The sequence below is a fragment of the Furipterus horrens genome, unplaced genomic scaffold (assembly GCF_987537825.1).
Source record: "Furipterus horrens unplaced genomic scaffold, mFurHor1.1.pri manual_scaffold_11, whole genome shotgun sequence".
Lineage (NCBI taxonomy): Eukaryota > Metazoa > Chordata > Mammalia > Chiroptera > Furipteridae > Furipterus > Furipterus horrens.
Genome location: NW_028327181.1, coordinates 18,279,187 through 18,300,257, shown reverse-complemented (window position 1 = coordinate 18,300,257; position 21,071 = coordinate 18,279,187). Strand labels below are relative to the sequence as shown.

Sequence of the window (21,071 nt, the reverse complement as noted above, 5' to 3'; positions counted from 1 at the left end):
GTGGAGTCCCGGAGACTGAGGCTGGAGGCCATTCCCACCACAAGGGCCCAAGGGACTTGATTCTGAAACCGCTGAAGCACTCAGTTGCTGGCAGGTGCCCACCACTCCCCATTTCTCTGTGGGCTGGCATTCCAGTCCCAGCCTGCCCCTGTGAGGGGGAATCCTCAGGTCTTCAAAGACCGTGGCTCAACACTGAAGTGATTTGGTCTCACTGTCCAATTCTCTGTGCCTTTGTTGCTATTATCTGTAAATCACAGTTCACTTTGCTGACTTTCTCTTCCTTTATTAGCATCCAGGGAGGGTGCAGGGAAGACCCAAGGAGGGCAACTCTGGCTTCTGTGTCCTGGTCCCACCCCAGGGTCACTAGACAGCCTTAAGCAGGTCATCAGAACTCATTTTTCCCCTCTGGAGGTGAGTTGATTACCCGCTGGGCCTGTCTGTGCCAGGTGGACGTGGGATGAGTGTCAGCCCTCTCCTAGCCCCCATGGCCTGAGCCTCATCCATTCTTGGATACATTCATGCCCTGGGTCTGCATATGGCTCCGACAGATCCTGACTGGGCCATGCCTCTCGCCTGCCTTCTTTTCTGTGCTGGCATTTCCAGGCTACTAGAGGGCCTCTGCCTGTGCCCTTGGAGTGGAGGAGCTGTGACTGAAAGGTAGGGTCCAAGAGGGTGACCGGTGGGGCTAGAAGCCCCAGAACAACCTTGGGATGGGCTGTTGAGAATGGCCTGAGCAGTAGCCCAGCAGAGAGTGGTGTGTCTACTGTGAGACCCAGAACTGTGCCTGGATCTGTGGCCTCAGGCTACCAAGCTTCAAGTTGGCCCTGGGCCTGGTGAAGAGGCTGTGCCTGCAGCCCTACTGGTGCGCAAGACACCGGGGGTCCAGATGTATGGATGGGCAGGGTCTTCCGGCCCACACTGAGGCAGTCAGTGAGGTGTGGACTGGCCAGCTGATCAGTAATCTGGGGAGAGGGGAGTCTCTGCCTCTCCAGGAAGAAGCCCCCCTAAGACCACAGTGCTCAGACCACAGCTCACGCTGTTGGACCAGAGCATGGCTTTAGCCTACCCTCCAGGGGTAGTGCTCTGTGCCAGGGACATGTGCTGTTCTCACCTCCTGGGGGTGCCACCTGCCAAGATTGCAGTGACCAGAGGCCAGCCCCCATGGCCCTCCTGCCCAGGCACCAGCCCTGACCCGTTTTCCACCCCCTTTTGTGAATGGACAGTGCGTGTGTGGGCAGGAGCGCAGGCTGGCCCAGCAGCACCTGCACCCTCCACCAATCCAGCTCTTAGCTTCTCTTGAAGGCCTCCAAGTGTCCCCAACTGTGGCAACCAGGCCCCACCGTGGGACTCAGCTTATGAAGCTCTGTTTCCTCAAGAGCAGTGGGAGGATGCCTGAGACTCAAGGCTGCAGGGAGGGTTTGGTAACTTGTATCAGAGAGTGGGGCCCCATGAATTATTCAGGTGGTTATAGTCTGTCTTGGTTACCTCATCTGCCAGGCAGAAGCCTGGAACCACTCTGATGGGTTCAGGGGGTCAGCTGAGTTGCTCCCATGAAGACGCTTGGCACACAGGCAGAGCTTTGAGCACAGTCCCAGTGCTTCTAAGTGCCCTCCAACTGCCTACAGCTCTCCAAGCAAGCATCTTCCCAGCCAGGAATTGAATTGTGTGCCTGCGGCACTGGGAGAAGGGTCTTGGAAGAGGCAGTCAATCGCGCATGCTGGGGAAGAACTGGGGAGCGCCTGAGTCATAGCCCCAAAGCCCCACCTGGCACCAGTACTACCTTCCCTCTAGGGTGAGCCACTCCCCAGACCCTCCTCCTGGGGTCCCCTGGCTCCTGTGTGTGGCCGTTTCCTACCTTGTTGTGCCTTCTCCCTCCCTGGGAGCTCCCTGGTTCCCTAGGGGGCTTCCTGGCCATTCACAGGCACAGAGTGGAAAGGCCGTCTTTTCCCAAGGGCATAGTATGGGGGGGCGGGGGGGGCGTGTCCCAGCCATCTTGGGGCTGCTGGTATCCAGGTTCTGGTTGTAAACACAGAAGCCCAGCACAGTCTGCTTGGGCACAAGGCTTACTTGCCAACCCCGCCAGCTTGTGACTCTGCCTGGTGGCTCCACGCCCTCAGGCCAGCTGTCCCTGGAGGCCAGCCTCATGGCAGCAGGAACCTCCTCAGGGCTTATGTTGTCTGTGGTTCCTTTCTGATTTTCTGTGGACACGTTGCCTGATATGTTCAGTCTTCCATCCTTCTGGAGGTAGGTGGCTTTATGATATGCCTGTGTACACGGCTCTGGGAAGGAAGGAAATGGATTGATAGGGAGCCCGTCTGTGCATGGAGCCAGACTGTGCCATGAAACGTGCAATGCAAACTAGACCTGACCTCGGGGTACATCCTGGCTCTGGCCCTCTTTGGGGATTAGCTGAAAGCCCCTCGGGAATCTGGCTCCTGGACATTGGGACCCTGTGCCTGTCTCTAGAGTGATGATAGCAGATGTGCCAGGCCCACCCGCCCCAGACATATGGAGGGAATCCACACACAATCTGGGCTCAGCTGGGGTCCAGCAGTGTGGCTGAGGGCAGGATTCCCCTCACTGGGACTCAGGTTCCCACCTACACAACAAGCAGTTTCAGCCAGCTAAATGTGCTTGCAAATGTGCGTGATTGTGTACTGATGCCACCAGATTCTTTAGTGGGCAGCACCTTAGGAATTGGAAAGGGGGTGCTGGAAGAACGGCAGGAGCAGAGGGCAATCCCAGAGGGTGAGACGGGTAGGTGAGCCGTGGTGCGACAGGGAGTGGATGGCAGGCAGACAGCCTCGGTGTGCATCTGGAAAATGTCATAAATGCGGCACTGCCTCACTCCAGTGGCCAGATGGCAGCCCCTGCCTCCATCTGATCCCTGGTGATGCTGACAGTGTCAGGATGCCCTGCATAGTCCCAGGTTAGCCCACTTCAGGAGGTGGCCTGGTGGGCCCTCCAGGGAGGTTTTTAGCACACTGATTGGCTCATTTTGGCACACCACCACTCCACCACCACCCCAAGGGAAAAATAAAAACAAAACAGGTAAATACTGTGTCTTCAATTTCAGAACTTGGGAGCAAGAGTAGGTGTTGGGATCCCTCTCTACAAGGGCCCCACCCATGCCCCCCCGCCTGCCATCTACTAAGGCCACTGTGCCCACCTGGCCTACCCTGCAGAGGGCCAAATGTGTTTCACCTTTTGACAGTGCCTTCTCACCCCCTTTCTCAGGGTAGAGGGGGAGCCGGCTGTCTCCTGGCTAGGAGCCTGGCCCACACCACCCCTGCACAGCCGAGGTTCTGCCAGCCTCAGTGAGTGTGCTGCTTACTGCCGTGGTGTTGGTGACTTGCCGCCTTCTCAGTAAGGACTGCTGCCCCCTGCTCCCCACCCCCAGTGTAGGGCCGCATGCACCCAGAACCCTGAAGAATATTTGTTTTACTGTGAGCAGGATGGTATCCCACCTGCCTTGGAAATCTCCAGGATGAGAGGCCTGCAGGGTAATGGGGGAGTCACCCTTCCCCGAGCCTTGTTCAAGCTGGCCACCTCGCCGACTCTGCCAGGTTTGTGTCAGCGTCCTAGCAACCCAGAGCTGGAGAAGAACTGCTCCTATCTAGAACACATTTCCAGCCACAGACCCACCCACTGACAATCTGAGGGGCTGGCTTCGAGTGGTCCTGGCAGAGCCTTAGGAGAGCAGCAAGCCAGGAGGGCTTCGGAGAGGAGGTGATGTCACAGCTGGACCTGGGAGGACACAGAACTGGCTGGGCAGAAGAGGTAGAGGGCACCAAAAAGGCAAGAAGCATGAAATTCACGGCTGTGTGAGGGGGTGGTGAGTGTCCCAAGTTGAGGCAAGAGGGTGTGAAAGCCAGCATGGCACAGACTTGTGCTGAGGTCGGTGAAGGGGGCTGTCTGTCATGATGATGAGCAGGGAGGGATGCAGCCACACTATCCTATTCCAGGCTTGCCATGGCCCAGGCTGGGTAGATGGATTTGGGTGGCAAGAGGAGAAGGAAGAGGCATGATGAAGCCTGGGCTATAGCAGGGATGTGGGGGTACAAGGTGCAGGCTTGGGAGCCAGGGAGGGGCAGGGGCATGGGGACGACCCTTGGGTTCCAGCACATTGTGAAGGAGCCTTTTCTAGTAATTAACCAAAGATGAAACTGGTCACCTCCAGAGGTGATGCGCCCCCCACCCCCTCAGATGTGCAGACCTTGCAGGTGTCTCTGCAAGTACCTGGAGTCCCCCAAGGCATTAGCACCATATCTAAGGCCCCATGACCCCTGCCCCTGCCTGCCTCTCAGCCAGGCTGACCCTGAGTCCTTGGCAGCTTGTCTCGAGACTTACTCCCTCCCCTCCCCCTGCCTGTACTCTGGCTCCACTGGTGTGGACGGCAGGGGTGACATAGGAGGGACAGGGCCACTTCCCAGGGGTGGGCCCAGAGAAGTCAACACCCCTCTCCTCACACACATACCCCCAAACACAGGGAAGGCAAATGTGATCCTGATAGCTCTCCCAAGGAGGGTGGGGACCCTTCACCCCAGCTGCTCCTAAGGGCAGCTGGGAGAGACCTTCTGACCCTGGATCAAGTGACCACTACCTGTCCTTTGAGTCTTGAGAGGTTCTGGGGAAGTGTTGAGGGAGTGGGGATTTGGTGGATTGCACAGTCACCTGGATCTTGTGGTTGAGAGAGTGCCCCTCTGTGCCCGAGGAGGAACGAGAGCCCAGAGCAGCTGCACCGGGCCCCGGGCCAGCCCCAGCACGTGCCTGTGGTGTCTGGGCCGGAGACTGGGCCACGCTTCCAGCTCTTCTCCCCTTCCTGTTAGGCGCGAAGAGGAGCCAAGGGGCCAGTGGTGGAGGCTTCCCTCTGGACTCATTCTCCTTATCCTCAGGGGTGGTGAGGGACCAGCCCTGGGGCTGCCTCTTGCATTGTGTGACCCTGAGGGACTTGCTCTGAGTTCCACCTTCCCTGGTGTCACTGTGAAGCTGTGCTGAGGACCACAGTGCTGTCTGTAGTGCCCCCGCAGTGCCAGGTCCTTACCTGCTGGGCCTGGCGGGTGACACGGATGGCACCTTCCCAGCCACTGCTGTCACACCTGAGCATGGATGCCAGGACCACACTGGTGGGACAGCTATTCAAGGCTCTTATTATCTCAACTGGCATCTTCTGAGCTGTTGTAGGAGCCATATCTGCCGGGTAGGAAGATGCAGCATTGGTGTTAATGCCCTAGGCAAGGGTGGCCTTAGCCCTCTTTGGTCCACATGGGGCTTGGGGCAGCTGGTGCCTTTTCTGGCACCACCAGGGATGGAGGTGGCTGCCCTATGCACACAGCCCCCACCCCACCCCACCACTGGTCTGCCTGGGTGAGCCGGTGACCCACTGTGGAATCTGTAGACTCAAACCTAAGGGTTTCAGATCCTCTCTTGCTCAAATGGCTCAGGTCAAGAGGTGCCCTGGCTTCCCTCCCTGGACTGCTGGAGAGGGTGGGTGCCCTGAGCAGTCACTGAGTGTTCAGGGAACAGGGCCCTGGGAGGGGCACCGCCTGGAAGCCTCGCCATGGGCCCTGTGCAGAGGAGGCGTCGTCGCTCACAGTCCTGGTTCATTCCAGGCAGGAATCTCTCTCTAGGGTGTTGGCTACTGGGACCTGTCATGGAGCCTGCCTGCTCCTTCCAGGCCCCAGGGTGCAGCTTCAGAGGCATGACTCCTGATGTCCAGGTACTGGAACCTTAGGCCTGCTCAGGAGGTGTGAGCTGCTGTGCAGGTGTCATTCAGTCTCTGGGTCATCCTTCCCTTCAGCACACCTTGACTGGACCCAAGTGGGTGTCAGAGGCCATGCTGGATGTGGGGACATTGCAGGGAATCAGACCTTGGGGCTGGCAATGGGCAGAGTGCCCAGTTCAGCAATGGGCTAGGCTTGGTGGAGGAGGGGTGGGACTCTCCAGAGCCAGCCCTGCCCCAGCTCAGCTTTCAGATAGTGGGTTGGATGGGCAAGAACTGATGGAGGGGGTCCTGGCCAAAGTGAACTGCGGACAAAGGCAAATTGGTGGGAACTGGGTATCCTAGGAGCTGCAGGTCATTTTCTGCTCAAACCTTGATTCTCTGGATGCTGCTGGAGGAAGTGCATGTGGGGGATAGGGTCCCATGCCTGAACTTGTCAGGCTGGCAACACCTGCCAGAAGTTCACCTCCAAGTATTGGGCTCATTGCTGAATCTGCACCTGTGCAGACCACTAGGCATTGAGCTTCTCCCAGTTGCATTTGATAGCCACGACCTGCATGCTTCCCATAGGGGACAAATCAAGTGAATGTGTGCCGTGCAGTCATTCACCATTCAGAAGAGAGTGGGTACCTAGCATCACATGTATCCCTTCATGCCGTTTGTGGGAGGGGAGAGTGAGGTGGGGGTGGCCACACTTCCATCCCCCTTCGGACAGTGAGAAGGTTATGAGGCAAAGTCCCTGCTGGCACATGGCAGCTCCAGCTGCAGCAGCCCTTTTCACATGCTCTCCCGTCCACCCCACAGGGCATCTGGCGGATCCCCGTGGACGAGATCGACCGGCCGGGCAGCTTCGCCTGGCACATGAACCGCTCCATTGTGCTGCTGCTCAAGGTGCTGGCCCAGCTCCGGGACCACAGCACCCTGTTGAAGGTGTCCTCCATGCTGCAGCGGACCCCGGACCAGGGCAAGTGAGTGCAGCACACACTGGCTGGAGCCCCTCCTACTCAGGGTGTCTTCACATGGGTCAGGGTTCCTCTGTTCCAGAGTCTAGGACCCAAACAGTGCCACCCCTGCCCTGGAACACAGGCCCTCCCCACTGGGTTTGATTTTCCCACTGAGACTCTGAACAAGCCAGTCTTCACTTTCCTTCTGCCTCGCCCACCCTGGGTTTCTCAGGGATGCTGTCAGGGCATGGGGAAACAGGTGTCCAGGTAATAGCTGGGGTACCCCAGGTGAAGGCCAGTAACAACATGCCAGGGAAGAGGAGGGCCTGGGCCTCCGAGGTAACCAGGGATCCCTTTGTCAGAAAGGGTGGGACAAGCAGAACCAAGGGACATCTGCTACTGCTGCCACTTGCAGAGGATGTAAGGGATCCCAGGAGAGACACATCTCAGAGACATGGTCTGGCCCAGCCATGAGTCCTCACACTGGCAGCTAGGCCTCCTCTTCCTGCTATCTCATTCACCTGCCCTGTGCCTGGAGCCGGGGAGGGGCCTTCAGCTGGGGCCTGGTGTGTACCAGAGACAGGTTCGTGGGAGAGAAGCCAGAGGCTCTGGCTCTCACTGAGCCTGGCCTTGCCTATCCTGCCCCCGGGGCAGGCTTCTGGGGAGCAGACCCCTGGGCAGATGGACAGGGGGAACCCTGAGGGACTAGCAGGTGTAATCAGGGCAGGGAGGGGCTCAGGCTGCCATGTAGCAGTGCTGTGTGGCTCTGACACTCTGCCACCATTCTGACTTCCTGTGTGCCTGCAGGAAGTATCTGCGAGATGCTGACCGCCAGGTCCTGGCGCAGCGGGCCTTCATCCTCACTGTGAAGGTGCTGGAGGACACACTGAGCGAGCTCGCAGAGGTATGCTACCTGCAGCCCCTCTCCTCTCCCAGGCGGTGGTCCCGCCATTCACACACTAGTACCCTTAGACAGGTCCCCGTGTCTTCACCTGTGAAGCATCACCCTCCTGCCTCCCCAGGTGGGCAAAGTCAAGGAAGGTCAGCTGCAGTAATGAATGCACAGGCACATAGGTGCCAATGTGCTAGGCAAACATGGACTTATGGGCAATGAGAATAATAGTGACATTCCCCAGGCTGCTCCCACCCATGGCTCTCTGTCCCAACCCTGAGCTCGGGTAATAGTAGCTATAATGACAGAGCAGGTGGCAAAGCTGGCCACCCCCTCACCCAGCCAGCTTCCCACAGGCTGAGCAAGGCCTCTGAGGGTGCCCTGACACATGGTCCCTTCTTACCCTCCAAGGGAACGCACAGTCCTTGCCCCATGTCACAGCTGAGCACATGGAGGGCCAGGAGGCTAGGTCACTGGCAGAGCAAGTAGGGCTGTTGGGAGCTGAGCCGGAGCAGTCTGCAGCATCGCCTGCCCAGTAGGACTGGCTGGGCTGTGGTACAGGGGCCCAGGGCAGCGCCTCTTGGCACCCTCACCCCGACCTCTGTTCATTGGGGTCACGTGTTAGCCCAGAACAGGAGGAGTTGGCTCTGCAGCAAGCCTGGCAGGTCACCTCCCCATCAGACGCCCAGGGCTGTCCTGAGGCTCCCTTTGAGAGGAAGGCTGACCCGGTGGCCAGGACGGTTCTGCAGCAGTGCCACCTCCAGAGGCCCACAGGCCCATCTCAAGGCTGGAGGTCCAGAGCAGGGAGGGCCTTCCTCAGGCAGGTCTTCGGGCCCAGCCCTGGCCCACAAGTAGGTGGGCAAAGCCAGAGTGGGCTTGGGTAGGCACACCTGGTGCCCAGGACTGCTTTGTGGTGTAGACACCAAAGACATAGTCTTTTACCTTTGGTTTCTTTGTAGGGGTCAGAACACCCAGGGCCCAAGGCCTGTGGCTTCCCTGGAGCCAGGATGACCACTGACGTGTCCCACAAAGCCAGTCCTGAAGACGGTCAAGAAGGCCTCCCCCACCCCAAGAAGCCCCCTCTGGCTGATGGCTCAGGGCCGGGGGCTGAGCCAGGGGGCAAAGTGTGTCCCCTCAACCACCGGCCTGTGGCCATGGATGCAGGAGACAGTGCAGACCAGGGCGGGGAGCGGAAGGACAAGGAGAGCCCCTGCGTGGGCCCCACCGAGCCCATGGACACGGGTGAGGCTGCTGCTCGCCACTCGGACTCAGAGCGGGCACTGCCCCTGCCGCCAGGTCGCTCCCCTCGGGATTGGGCCCCTGAGAGCCGGCCCACCGAGCTGTCCCTGGAGGAGCTGAGCATCAGCACCCGGCAGCAGCCCAACCCGCTCCCTCCAGCCCAACCAGCCCCCACCACTGCCACCACCACAGCCACCACCGCCACCACCGCGAGGGCAGGTGGCCATCCTGAGGAGCCACCTCCACGGCCCAGCCGCAAGAGGAAACTCCTGGAGGATGCAGAGTCTGGCAAGACGCTCCTGCTGGATGCCTACCGTGTGTGGCAGCAGGGCCAGAAGGGCGTGGCCTATGACCTGGGCCGCATCGAGAGGATCATGTCTGAGACCTACATGCTCATCAAGCAGGTGGGTGGTCTGGGGTCTGTTCTCATGGACAGCCATGCCCAGTCTACCCCGGGGTTTCAGGGCCTGCCCTTCAGGGTCGGTGCAGGTGTCGTTCCCACCCACCCCTGCTGTTCACTTACACTGGAGGTTTCCTACAGTGTGTGAGCACTGGGTTTAGGGTCAGAAAAACTGAGCATGTCAGGGCATTGTGTTGTGCGTTTTAAATGCGTTTCAGTTTTGCCACTATACCTCAATACCACTGGGTAAAATAGGCCAAGAAAACCCAAGCTTTAAAAAGTCTGTTGAATTTCAAACGAAATGAAACCACTTGGCAGACATCTTATCCAATCCAGGACAGGGAGACGGGACCCTGAGGCCACTGCAGCGACGACGGGGCTCTGGGGACTTGCTGCTCCTGTGGCAGTGCCCCGAGTGTCTGAGGAGGGTCTGTTGCCCTTCTCATTTTGCCTTCCTTTTTTTCTTTTAAGGCATTAGACACGTAGCTTTTTCTCTATTTAAAATGATTTCCGTAGGAAGAACCCCAGAACTGCAATGACTTGCTTAAACAGGGTGACCATCCTCATATGCAGTTTCTTCTTAAATTGTGTTGATTGCAGGGCCACTTCTGAGAGTGCCGTTTTATCACCGCTCACCAACATCCAGTATTAACTTCTATTTGTTTCTGTTGCCGATTAATTCGTAGGAAGAAAAGCCCTGCATTCCCTGCTGTGGGTGTGCATTTTTCCCACATTGCCTGTTCTGGCCTCGCTGCTCCTGACACTCCAGGCTGTCTCCCTCAACCCTGCCCGCTTCTCCAAGGTGTTCCCCCACCTCCCTAGCCTTGTCCCCACGCCCTGTGCCTTGGTTCTAAGGCTCCGAGTCAGAGCAGACCTACCTCTCATTCAGACCTTGGCTTCCAAGACGCCCTGCATCCTTTCAACTTCAGCTTCTGAGGGTGAAATAATATGGTCACAGGAATGAACTTGGCCTGGCCAGATGGGCCAGAGCTTGGGTTCTAGGGGATGGACCTGGGAGATGGATGTGTGCCTGCCCAGGCTTCCCAGAGGGCCAGGGGTCAGCGATGGGATCTGGGGCCAGACCTTCTGACATTGGGTGTTTCCTTGCTCAGGTGGACGAGGAGGCTGCGCTGGAGCAGGCTGTGAAGTTCTGTCAGGTGCACCTTGGGGCCGCCGCCCAGAGACAGGTGAGCCTGTCCCAGCGTGTGCCAGTCTTGCTGTGCAGGGCCCACCCCGTGCCAAGGCCCTGGGTTGCAGCCAGTAAGCACCGCTGACCCAGGCCGGGCTGTTTCTGTGGTCAGTGAGGCTGAGGGGAGATGAGCGGGAGGCAGCAAAGCCTCAGGCGCCTACAGGGAGCCCCTGGCCACTGGCCTGGGTGGTCACCATCATACAACGGGCGGGGCCTTGGCAGACCCAGGGCTGCAAGATATGGTGGCAGGGAAGAAGGGCGAGGCCCTCCTGGGCTCTAGCAGATGGATATTCTCCTGGGAGGCCCCAGCCAAGGTCAAGATTGCATTTGTGTTGAGTCTGAGACTCTCCCAAGGCAGCAGCTGAGTAGGCAGAAAGGTTGGGGGCTTACGCCCAGAGGGACGGTCCGGGCTGGAGCCCCAGGTGTAGGTGTCCCTGAGCCACTGAGGTGGGGCCAGCAGAGGGCACAGGCAGGGCTGAGCTCCGAGACTGGGCTGCCGGCACAGGGAGAAACGGAACAGAGCCCGGTGGTGTCCAGGAAGGGAGCGTGCCAGGCAGCAGGGATGCGACTCGTTGGATTTGGGGCTCAGAGACCAGCTTGTTTCTGAGGAATGGTTGGGCTGCGGCCGAAGGAGAGGGGTCTCCCTTGGAGAGGCCCTGCTCAAGGGAAGGCCCTTTGCACAGGGTCTGGCTGGCAGAGAAAAGGCACAGCGTGGCTCCCTTGTTCAACATTCCTGAGGGGCATCTTCCGGCACCACACATGGATGCTTCTGTAGAAATGATGCCTGAGTCAGGGTCACTGGGTCAGAGGGTGCGTACTTGCCATTTGAATGGGTACAGCCTAGTGTCCCCAGGGGCGGCCCAACTGCCCCTGCCCCACGAGTGAGTGGGTCTTGCCCTCCCTCCCCTCGCACAACAGGGCCCTGGAGATGTGTGTCACAAGGGTGTCCTGGCGCAGGAGCTCAGGGCCGTGGGCACCCAGCTGCAGCCTAGGGGCTTCCTCTCAGAAGATGGGGCATCAGGCCTGCAGGTCTGAGGAGTCCCAGGGGTTCAGCCTTGACCAAGCAGGCTGTGAGCCACACAGGTGGGCTGCTCTGCCAGCCTGGGGCCAGACTCCCTGGAGAGACATGCCCTGCCCGCCAGTAGTCCACACCACTCTGTTACTGCCAAAGTAGCCAGAGGGGTCCCACTTCTTAGATGACATGATTGAGACCAAAAGAGGACCAGCACCCAGCTGGGGTCTATCATGTTTGAGGAGCCCAGGGAGGGAACTCAGAGAAGGCGAGGGGGACGATCACAGCTGTCCTGGGCCCTCCTCTGTCTAGTGCTGGGGAAGAAGTGGCCATGGCAGCCTGGTGCACACCTGGAGTGCACTCTGGACATGGAGGCTCACTGCCAACGCCTTCAGCTGAGGCCCCCTCCTCGAGGACAGGGACACAGTGCTCCCCTTCACCCTGGTCTGTCTACCCAGGAGAGACAGGTCTGTCCTACCCACCCTCGCACTGGAGGCCTAGGTTCATCCCAAACTCCCTCCTCACTGCAGTCTCAGGGTGATCAACCCACATGCAGCTGGGGGTGGGGCGTCTCAAGCAGAACAAATGTCAGAAGAGGCAGGGTCCTCAGGGGCACTAGCCTGACCAAGGTGCCCCCAGCAGGCACGAGACTCTCCCAAATCAGTGCAGTAGGCCCAGGGCTGGGGCCTGAGGCCTGGGGTCTGCTCACATGCTGGCACCCGGGCCCATGGCTCTGCTCTGAGAGGCTCTACGGGCACCATGCCCCACCTTGCAGCATGTCCTCATCCTCAGGAGCTCCGCTGTCACACTGTCCTGGGAGGGCGGGCTCTCAGTGTAGAGTAGAAAGGGCCTGGTGGCAGAGGGAAGAAACTGGACAAAGACAGGGAGGCCCCAAAGGAATAGAAAGCTGTAACGGGAAGCTGCTGGGGCTGCCGAGGCCAGATGCAGGTGGAGGGCCTGCCTGGCTGGGCTGGGGGCAGCAGTGGGTGCTGTGGCTTTGGGACGACAGTTCAGAGCCTGGGAGCTGACTCCTGCGGTGTCACTCCAGTCGCCTCAACCCTCCCATCAGTAACCTTTGGGAAGTCGCCCTCTAGGACTGACCTTTGTTACTGCAGTCCCCACATCGGCCACCGCAACTCCATGCCCGAAGTCATGGCCAGTGTGCTCCTCCCAGGCCAGCACCGTAAGTGGGAGGGGGAAGCTTGCTGGAGGTCCTGGCCAGCCTGGGGCCTCTCCATGGAGTCCCCACCACCATGGCCCGCACGTCCTCCAGGAGAGGGATTCTGGGTCCCCAGCAGTGTCCTAAAGGGCTGCCTGTGAGCCTCACTGGCGCCGGGGCCCAGAGCATGGGACTGTGGGTGCGGGCAGTGTCGGCAGTGCCAGGCACAGGTGGGTGTCCTGTGGGACCGTCCGGGCTCAGGGCCGCCTAGCCTGCCTTCCTCACCTCCCTTTTGTCCTCACAGGCCGCAGGGGAAACACCCACCACCCCAAAGCACCCCAAGGATAGTCGAGAGAACTTCTTCCCTGCGACCATGGCCCCCACAGCCCCTGAGCCTGTGCCAGCAGACTCTCTTCAACGGCCCAGTGACACCCATACCATGCCCCGTCCTGCGCTGGCTGCCACCACAGCTGTCATCACCTGCCCTCCCTCGGTGCCAGCCTCTGCTCCAGACCCGTCCAAGGACTCTGGGACCCAACAGCCACACAGGCCTGAGGCCACCCCCAGCATGGCCTCTCTGAGCCCAGGTGAGCACTGCTCCTTGCGTGAAGAGTGTGGAGGTCACGGGTGGGAGGCAGGGCAACCTCCAGCCTGGTGCTCCCTGAGCTGCAAGTGGAGGTGGGCAGGCCCTCCTGGTCTGCTCATCAGCCACTCATCCTGGTGGGCACATCCTGCACCACCACTCTTTTTTTTTTCTTTAGGATTTTATTTATTTTTAGAGAGAGGGGAAGGGAAGGAGAAAGGGAGAAAGAGAGAGAAACGGCGATGCGTGGTTGCCTCTCGCGCTCCCGCAACCCAGGCATGGGTGAACTGGCGACCCTTTCGTTTGCAGGCCGGTGCTCAGTCCACTGAGCCGCAGCAGCCAGGGCTGCACCACTGCTTTTCACCTGACCTTCAGGGGTCTCAGGCTCGTGTGTTAAAGGGGTGGTGAGGGGGGAGAGAGGAGCACTCGCTTCCTGGATTGCCTAGATTCTGTTCTCTCCTCCCGCAAAGCCTCAGGATAAAGAGATAAAATAGAAGGACACTCAGGAGCGGGAGGAGGTCCTGACCCTGAGCACACACATGACCTCCCAGGCTTGTTTAGTGGGAGGCAGAGGCAAAGGAAAAGGGGCAGGGCAAGGTGACCCTGTTAGTAGGAGAAAGGGAGCCCTATTCCTTCCATTAACCCAGGAAGGCACTGGGAAGAGCAGCTGCGGGCTGGTGCTGCCGGCAGACCAAAGAGGGGCGGCAGGGCCTGAGGCTTCTCGAGGAGGGGTCACTGCGGCGATGCTTCAAGGGCCAGTGGGCAGGAAGGGAGTGAGCAAAGCGCTGTCCGGACCCTCCATTTCAGACCCTCCTGCGCAGACCCAGCCTGTGCTCTTGCCAAGGCCCTGCCCTGGCTCACAGCCGGGCACCTGCCTGCCTGCACACCCAGGTCGTCCCTGAAGGCTTGCGTTCCTAAAGGATGGGACAGCCACCCCTGGCAAGAGTGCCCGACAGTGCCAGACCTGAAAGCTCCAGCCAGCAGTGACCTAGGAGCGCTGCCCGCAGGTTGAGGGTGGCGGTCCTTCCTCTCTGTGCTCTCCCCTGCGCTTCAAACATCAGGCACTGATGTTTTCACCCAGTGCCACCCCCAGTTTGCTTTGAGGACCATGGAAGCGTGAGCACCCTCTGCGCAGTCAGGTACAGTAGTGTTAGCCGTGGCCCTGTGAGATGAGGAGTCGCTGCGCCTGGCGTCAGCTGCTGCAGCCGTTTGTGCTGAGAGGAGCCTCTGAGGGCTGCAGGACAGTGAGGCGTTAAAGAACTGTGACTGGTGGTTCCACCACCAGGTGGCCTTGGCTGTCCCTGTCCCTTCGCTGTTTGTCTCACTGGACCTGTGTCCAGCACACACTGGATGTGTAAGATGAGGGGTTGATGCACGCACTCCAGGGTTCAGGACAGAGCTGGCGGGCAGCACGCAGGGTCGCAGTCTGGGTTTGGTGCTGGTGGTGATTTCAAGGGGCAGCTGTTGATGGGTACACTGCATAAGGAAGTCACTCCCTCCCACAAAGACTGGCTTCTGTCCCTCTGTGGTTCCTGCGCCTCGGACTGTCCTGCCCTCCACCGGCCTCTTGCTCCTGGGATCTTATTTGCAGTCTCTAAGGATTAGGAACCTGGGAATATCAAGCTTCAGCTGCTCAACCGAGTTCACGCAGGTGGCAGGCGGGCCTCAGGTCCTCCACTGGGCCGCACCATGGGCTCAAGTGTCCCTGAGTCATGGCTGCTGGCTTCCCTCAGGGCCTGGGGTCTGAGAGAGGCAGACAGGTAGAGAGCTGGAAGCAAGCTCCGGTGTCCTCTGTAGCCTAATCTCAGAAGTGATTGAACATCACTGGCGTTGGCCACACACAGCCTGATACAAGGAGGGGGGTTCCTCGTGGATACCAGTGGCCGTCCTGTTGGCCTGGAGCCTGCCTGTCTGCCTTTTCTCGCCTGCATACCTGGTCCCACCCCCCGGCAGGCCAAAAACTATGGTTGGCACCTGTCTTTCCCTCTAACTGTTAGATCTGTGGAAGAGTGTGTGCTTCCTGCTACATATCCTTTAGACTGAAGAATTGGTTCTCCTTTATTTTCTTCTCTAAAACTAAATTAAATGGTCGTTTGCTAGGATGGAACTCTTGAATGACACTGGGTGTGGGGGGAGGAGTGGCCCCAGGAAGGACCAAGTGCTCGGCCAGCCCCTCCCACCCCTAAGCAGCCCTCCCTGCATGTCCACCCCTGCCTCATGGAGTAACCTCCCTGTCTTTTGGGGCTGCTAAGGTGGTTGGTGTTTGGCTGGCCATGTTGAAGTGGGTATCCCCAGTGGTTCCCGCAGCTTCTGGGATGGTGTCAAGTCAAGGCTGGGACAGGCAGGACTCCCGAGACACCATCTCCCACACAGCATCCAGAACAGGGCAGGCACCAGGAAGGAGCTGCCCAGCAGCGTTCTGTTCCCCAGGTGTGATGGGGTGGCCTGGCATTGTGGCCTTGTCTGCCACTCCTGGTAACCAGCGGGTAGCCCAGAACTGGGTGTAGGTTCGGGTGGACAGGAAGAGTGGGGCCTGCCCTCTCTAGGTGCCCAGAGACTGTAGGGTGTGCAAGTCTAGAGCCAAAGCTGGGGGTCGCAACACAGAAGGTTGTGAGCCACTTGGGAGCGTAGGCTTAAGGACAGATTCTCCCAGGACGCTGTCCCCAAGGTGTGAGAGAGCGGGGAAGTCAGCCACAGGGAGAGCGTAGACCAGGGCCAGGCATGTTGTGGGACTGCCCAGGGGAGCAGAGAGAGTTGCCCGATGCTCAGGATTCCAACCTGGCGGCAGGTGCCCTACCCCTCACACCTACTTGTAGACATCCTCACAGTTGCTTTGGGGACGGCACGGAGTTGCTTGGCCTGAGGAGCACCACCCCATGTGTTGGAGCCTCTGTTGGACACTCCTGCCCTGAGTGTCCCTCCTCCTGGCCACTCACCAAAAAGAAAGGGCCTGGGAATGGTGGGCAGTACCCTGGGGCAGGAGGGAGCCAGCCTACCACGTGGCCCCGCTGATGGCGGCCTCCCAGCTCCAGGTGTGCCAGGCCCAATGTATCACAGCCCTGTCCTGTAGAATCCTGCTGCCCCGGTCCCCTCACCCTCACACCTGAGCAGCCCCCAGGGCATTCAGCCAGGCCCTTCAGGAGCAGCTGTGTGAGGAAAGGCAGGCAGGGCATTGCCACTGTGAAGGGCTGGACCAGCCGGGCCTGCCTCATGGGTGTGTGCCGGTCTTTAGTGGCCCGAGTCCTGCCCCAGTGACATGACAGTTTGGCTCGCGTCCAGGAGGACAGCAGGAGGAACCTTCCAGGTGCCATCCCTGCCATTGCGGGTGGGGCTGGACTGATTGTGTACAGGGACGAAGAGTCTGTTACTGTGATTGCTGGCAGGGGGTGTCTTGAGGCTCCGGCGGCCAGGGAAGGCTCTATCCTGGAGCACCTGGAAGCAACACCTTGTCTTTGTCCCTGTACCAGGAGCTGTCTTTTCTGCCTGGCAGGGGTGGGGGGCACTTCACCTGATGGAGAAGGGGGGGATGTTCTTGGCAGAAGGAACTTGATTGGCAAAGTGGGGGAGTGGAGGGTAGGAAGGCGGTGGCCCGTGTGGTAGGAGATTCTGGGCCTGAAAAGACAGAGGAGAGCAGCGTAAGGACCAGAGTGGAGTGGCCTGGATGCAGCCAGGAGCGGAGGGGAGGGCAGAGGCAGAGACTTGGGGCCTGGGGGCCTGGGGGCCTGGGAGCAGCAGATTGCTGCTGACTAATGGCCTGGCTGGTGGCCATGGTGCAGTCTTTCTCCCTTGAACTCATCCAGGCCTTGGCACGTTTCCCAGTCCCTGTCTCACGCCCAGGAAGGTGTGGCATGGTGGGACGGCATGGTGCCAGCATACCACTCCATCCGCTTTGGTCCTAGATGGTTGGTTTGATTTGGGGTCCTGACCCAAAACCGTGTTTCTGATTGCCATTCCTGTGAGCTGTGGGGAGTGGGGAGGCACTGGGTCAGGTGCACAACAGTCCAGGTGGGGAGCTGACTCCACCAGGGTCCACTGGTGAGGGGGGCGGAGTGAGAGGTTTCCTGCCAGTACCAGCCTGGCCACACCCATGCAGTTGTTCCAGAGGAGTGTCCCTAATGGTCCAGGGGCCGCTCCGTAGAGGTAGGCAGCTGTCTCAGTGCAGGGCCCCTGCGGGGTATCCTAGGGCAGGGGTTAGAGGAGCCTGTTCCATGGGCTGGATGAGGATGTAACCCACAGCCACCTTGTGTCCCCACAGAGGGAGAAGAGCTGGCAGGAGGGGCAGAGGGCACCAGCTTTCCGCTCCAGGAGCCTCAGTGCAGTGAACAGGTGAAGACGGCCCCTGTGGGCCCCCCAGCAGAGCCACACGGCTGGCCAGCAGAGGCCACCCCCCCTACAGGCACCGAGCCCACCTGCAGCCAGGGTAAGGCAGTTGGGAGCAGCCCAGCACTGGCCCCATGGCCAGCAGCCAGGGTGGGCTTCCCAGCAGAGGCACCTCCCTCCCCTGGAAGGATGGAAGGGCTGGTAGGTGGGGTCCTGGAGAGGGCCCAGTGGTGAGATATAGGCAAGGGAGGCCTCCCCTGAAGAGCCTGGTGGGGTGAGGTGTCTAGAGGGGTAGGAGAGGAGTCCCTGAGAGCCCCTCATTCTACCCTCAGCTCCACAGAGGGGAGGAGCTAGAGCAGGCAGAGCCCAGGCCCAGGCTGCTTATGGAGTGGGAGGGGTGCTTATGCTCAGATCGGGGGAGGAGTCAGGCAGGCAGAGAGGGGTGGTCAATAGGGCTGGGTCAGTCAGGGTTCATGTCCAAGTCAGAGCCCATTCCCATCAGCTGCTCCACCCAGCCAGGCCCCTTGGGGACATCTTAGGGCCAGAGCCTCTCCCAGACCCCACTCTGGCGCCAGGCCTGAGCTCTGAGTGAGCCCTGCTCCTTTTAAAGCCATGGGAGGAATGTGGAGACCAGCCAGGCTCATGCAGCTCCCCAGAAGCTGCTGCCCGGAACTGCTGCCTCCAGGCTCCAGGCGCAGGAAACCCTGAACCCCGCCCTGGAGCATGAGGGGAAAGTGCGCACCTTGGGGCACAGGGACGTGAGAGTTAATGCAAACACAGCGCCCGGAGGGCCTATGAAATCCCTGGGAAGGCTCAGGGGACGTTGCCCTTGTCCCCAGCCTTGGGCTCCCAGAGTGCACTGTGCTCCTGAGGATGTCCCAGTCCCCACAGCTCACAGCCTGGAGCCAGAGCCCAGTGCTCAGGGAGGCAGAGAGAGACAGGGCACCTCGGTCTGCCAGCCAGCTCGGGCAGAAAGGCCAAGAGAATGCACCCATGGACTGATGGAGGCAGAGGAGGCATTCTTGGGGCCCCCATCTTCCAGAGGGGAAACTGAGGCCCAAGTTGGGGAGGGGCAGGTGGGCTTAGGAGACTGTGAGCCAGGCTCAGAGCCCATGGTCCACCCCACAGTTGCCAGCTCCAAGGTGCCCAGCAGTGGGAGTCCACAGCTACCCGAGGGCCCCCTGGGCAAGGCAGAGCCCAGCCGGGCCAAGTCTCGCCTCCTATCCAACATGCCAAAGCTGGTCATCCCCTCAGCTGCCACCAAGTTCCCCCCTGAGATCACCGTCACACCACCTACCCCGACCCTGCTCTCGCCCAAAGGCAGCATCTCCGAGGAAACCAAGCAGAAGCTGAAGGTGACCCAGGGTGCTGGGCAGGGGGCATGGATGGGGGCTTGGGCTACAGGGGGCCTGGGGCCGGGCCAGGCCACCCTGACCAGTGCCCTGCCCGGCCTGCAGTCGGCTATCCTGTCTGCCCAGTCGGCTGCCAATGTGAGGAAGGAGAGCCTGTGCCAGCCGGCCCTGGAGGTCTTGGAGACATCAAGCCAGGAATCCTCGCTGGAGAGCGACACGGATGAGGAGGACGACTACATGGACATCTGAGGGGCCAGAGCCCCCAGCCACGCCCCGGGGCCCAGAAAGCCCCCCAGCTGCCCAGCCTCCCTCCTACGGGGCAGCTTCCTGCCTGCTTGGGTCGGGAGCTGTCCCCACCGAGCGGGGCCCAGAGGAGGCTGAGCCGAGCCACGTGAAAACGGACGGATTGGTCGAAGTTGGCACAGGCCGGCGTCCTTTTCTATGAAGTGTTGACTGTAAATGTGCCCAAGCCCAGCCCAGCCCAGGAGGCCGTCCACACCTCGGTGCCCGGGCAAGCCGGACAAGCCAGGCGCAGCCTGTGTCACAGTGGAGGGGTCACTTAGGGTCGGGCTCACCCCACCCCCTTTTTTGGTTTCTTTTTTAATAAAGATGGAACAGTTCTTTTTGCCTCTTTGTTCACTACCCCGCCCGCTCCCGGGGCCTCCCCCAGCCAATTGTTGTCCAGAGTTTCTGGGCTCCTCTTCCCATAGGTCTGGGGGCAGCCCTCAGGTACCCCAGGGAGCAGTTGGGAGGAAGTAAGCACAGGCCCAGGAGCCAAGTGGCGCCAATCCTTCTGGGTGAGACGAGCCAGAGCTGGAAGGGGTGTCAGGAGCATCCCCTGAAGGACACAGAGGTATGAGGGCTAGTCCCTCTCGAATGAGGATGGGGGAGGTTGCAGGGGGCAGGTAGGGTCCAGGCTGTGCTGAGGAGCTGGCTTGCACCCCAATGTGTTGGAGATCCTGGGAAGTCCTGAGGGGCAGGGTTTGTATCAGGAAGGGGGAGCTGGGGGGAGGGGGCAATGGGGGCCGAAAGCAAGGATGTTTACCTTCCACTACACTTACCCTCTAACAGGACCAGCCACGTAAGTTGTGGGTTCAATGCAGGATACAAGAGTGGGGTCCACTGGGGACAGCAGTGTGCTCGGCTAGCCCGCAGTGCTGGCCCTGCCCTCTCAGGCCTCAGGCCCATCTGTTTTGGGAAGGCCTGGGTTTAAGGAGCCCCAACCAGCCCTTCTCCACAGTCAACCCACTGGGGCCCTAGCTGCCCCCACAGCTCTGCGCTGGCTCTGCCCCTAGGCCTCCCATGAAAAGCTCTGTCCAGGATGGAGATTGAGACCCTCCTTGATGCTCTCTGCCCCTCAACGGCTGGGTACCTTGTGCCCCCAGCCCAGGCCTGGCAGAGCCACCACAGGGACCCCAAGGCACAGCAGCCTCGGGTGGGTCCTCCCTGAACCTGTGTTCTGGCCCTTCTCAAGGCTGCCTGGGGCCGAGGGGCCAGCAGGTACTCAGCTGACCATCTCCCACCTCCACCCTGCAGAGCCAGGGGTGTGGAGGCCCCCCACCGCACTCCCAGCATCTCCTCGACCTCTTCCATCCTGCTCTTGGGTACCTACAGCCAGAGCGCCCAGGCTGCAGGCCAGAAAGAGGAAATGGACAGCTACCTTCCTTTCTCCTGGTCCGCAGGCCGCCTCCCAGGAACAACCTAGCCTCTCCCAGGGTCTCTCCTGGCAGCAGGACACCTCAGCCCGCCCCACCAGCACTCGCACCATCTTTCTCCCTAGCCTGTGACGGAGGGAACCCCCAGGGCCCCGGGGCCCACACCCACTGCCTGTTAGTAGAAAGGGGACCTGCCTCTGCCCAGCTGGGAATGTGTGGGTTCTTGACTTTGTGCAGGAAAGATTTCACAACGCGAGTTGAGGTGATTTTGAGGGTATGTTTTTTAAAGTTGGCAATTAATTTTGACAATGAAACAAGGAAGGGCTTAGGACAGAGGAAGCAACAGGAGAGCCCAGGTGGGGCGGGGCTGCTTTGGCTCATTGGAGAGTTGGGGGAAAGGGTGGTCCTGGGGACAGATTCAGAGGGGTTAGCCCTGGACGAGCTGCCACTGCCCATCCATTGCTCCCCTGGTTGAAAGTCTCGTGGGGACCTTTGGAGGTCAGGAGATGCATGCCTGTGGGGGACAAGGGGGGCAGAGAAAGGCCAGCTCATGCTCCCTGGAAAGTTCTTGCATTCCTGTGCTGGGTCCTTTATTTATTTATTT

General features: G+C 60.0%; 1 protein-coding gene across 1 annotated transcript in view; it reads left to right on the top strand.

Annotated features, from left to right (window-relative positions):
- The window catches only part of CABIN1 (calcineurin binding protein 1), a 128,795-nt gene extending 109,363 nt beyond the window's left edge, over nt 1–19,432 (top strand). The window contains 9 exon segments of the mRNA XM_090292689.1: nt 6,527–6,690; nt 7,474–7,570; nt 8,518–9,201; nt 10,310–10,384; nt 12,862–13,144; nt 17,396–17,560; nt 18,503–18,520; nt 18,523–18,815; nt 18,918–19,432. Coding sequence (XP_090148815.1) covers nt 6,527–6,690; nt 7,474–7,570; nt 8,518–9,201; nt 10,310–10,384; nt 12,862–13,144; nt 17,396–17,560; nt 18,503–18,520; nt 18,523–18,815; nt 18,918–19,061 — 1,923 coding nt within the window. The 3' untranslated portion in view covers nt 19,062–19,432.
- The last annotated feature ends 1,639 nt before the right edge of the window (nt 19,433–21,071 follow it).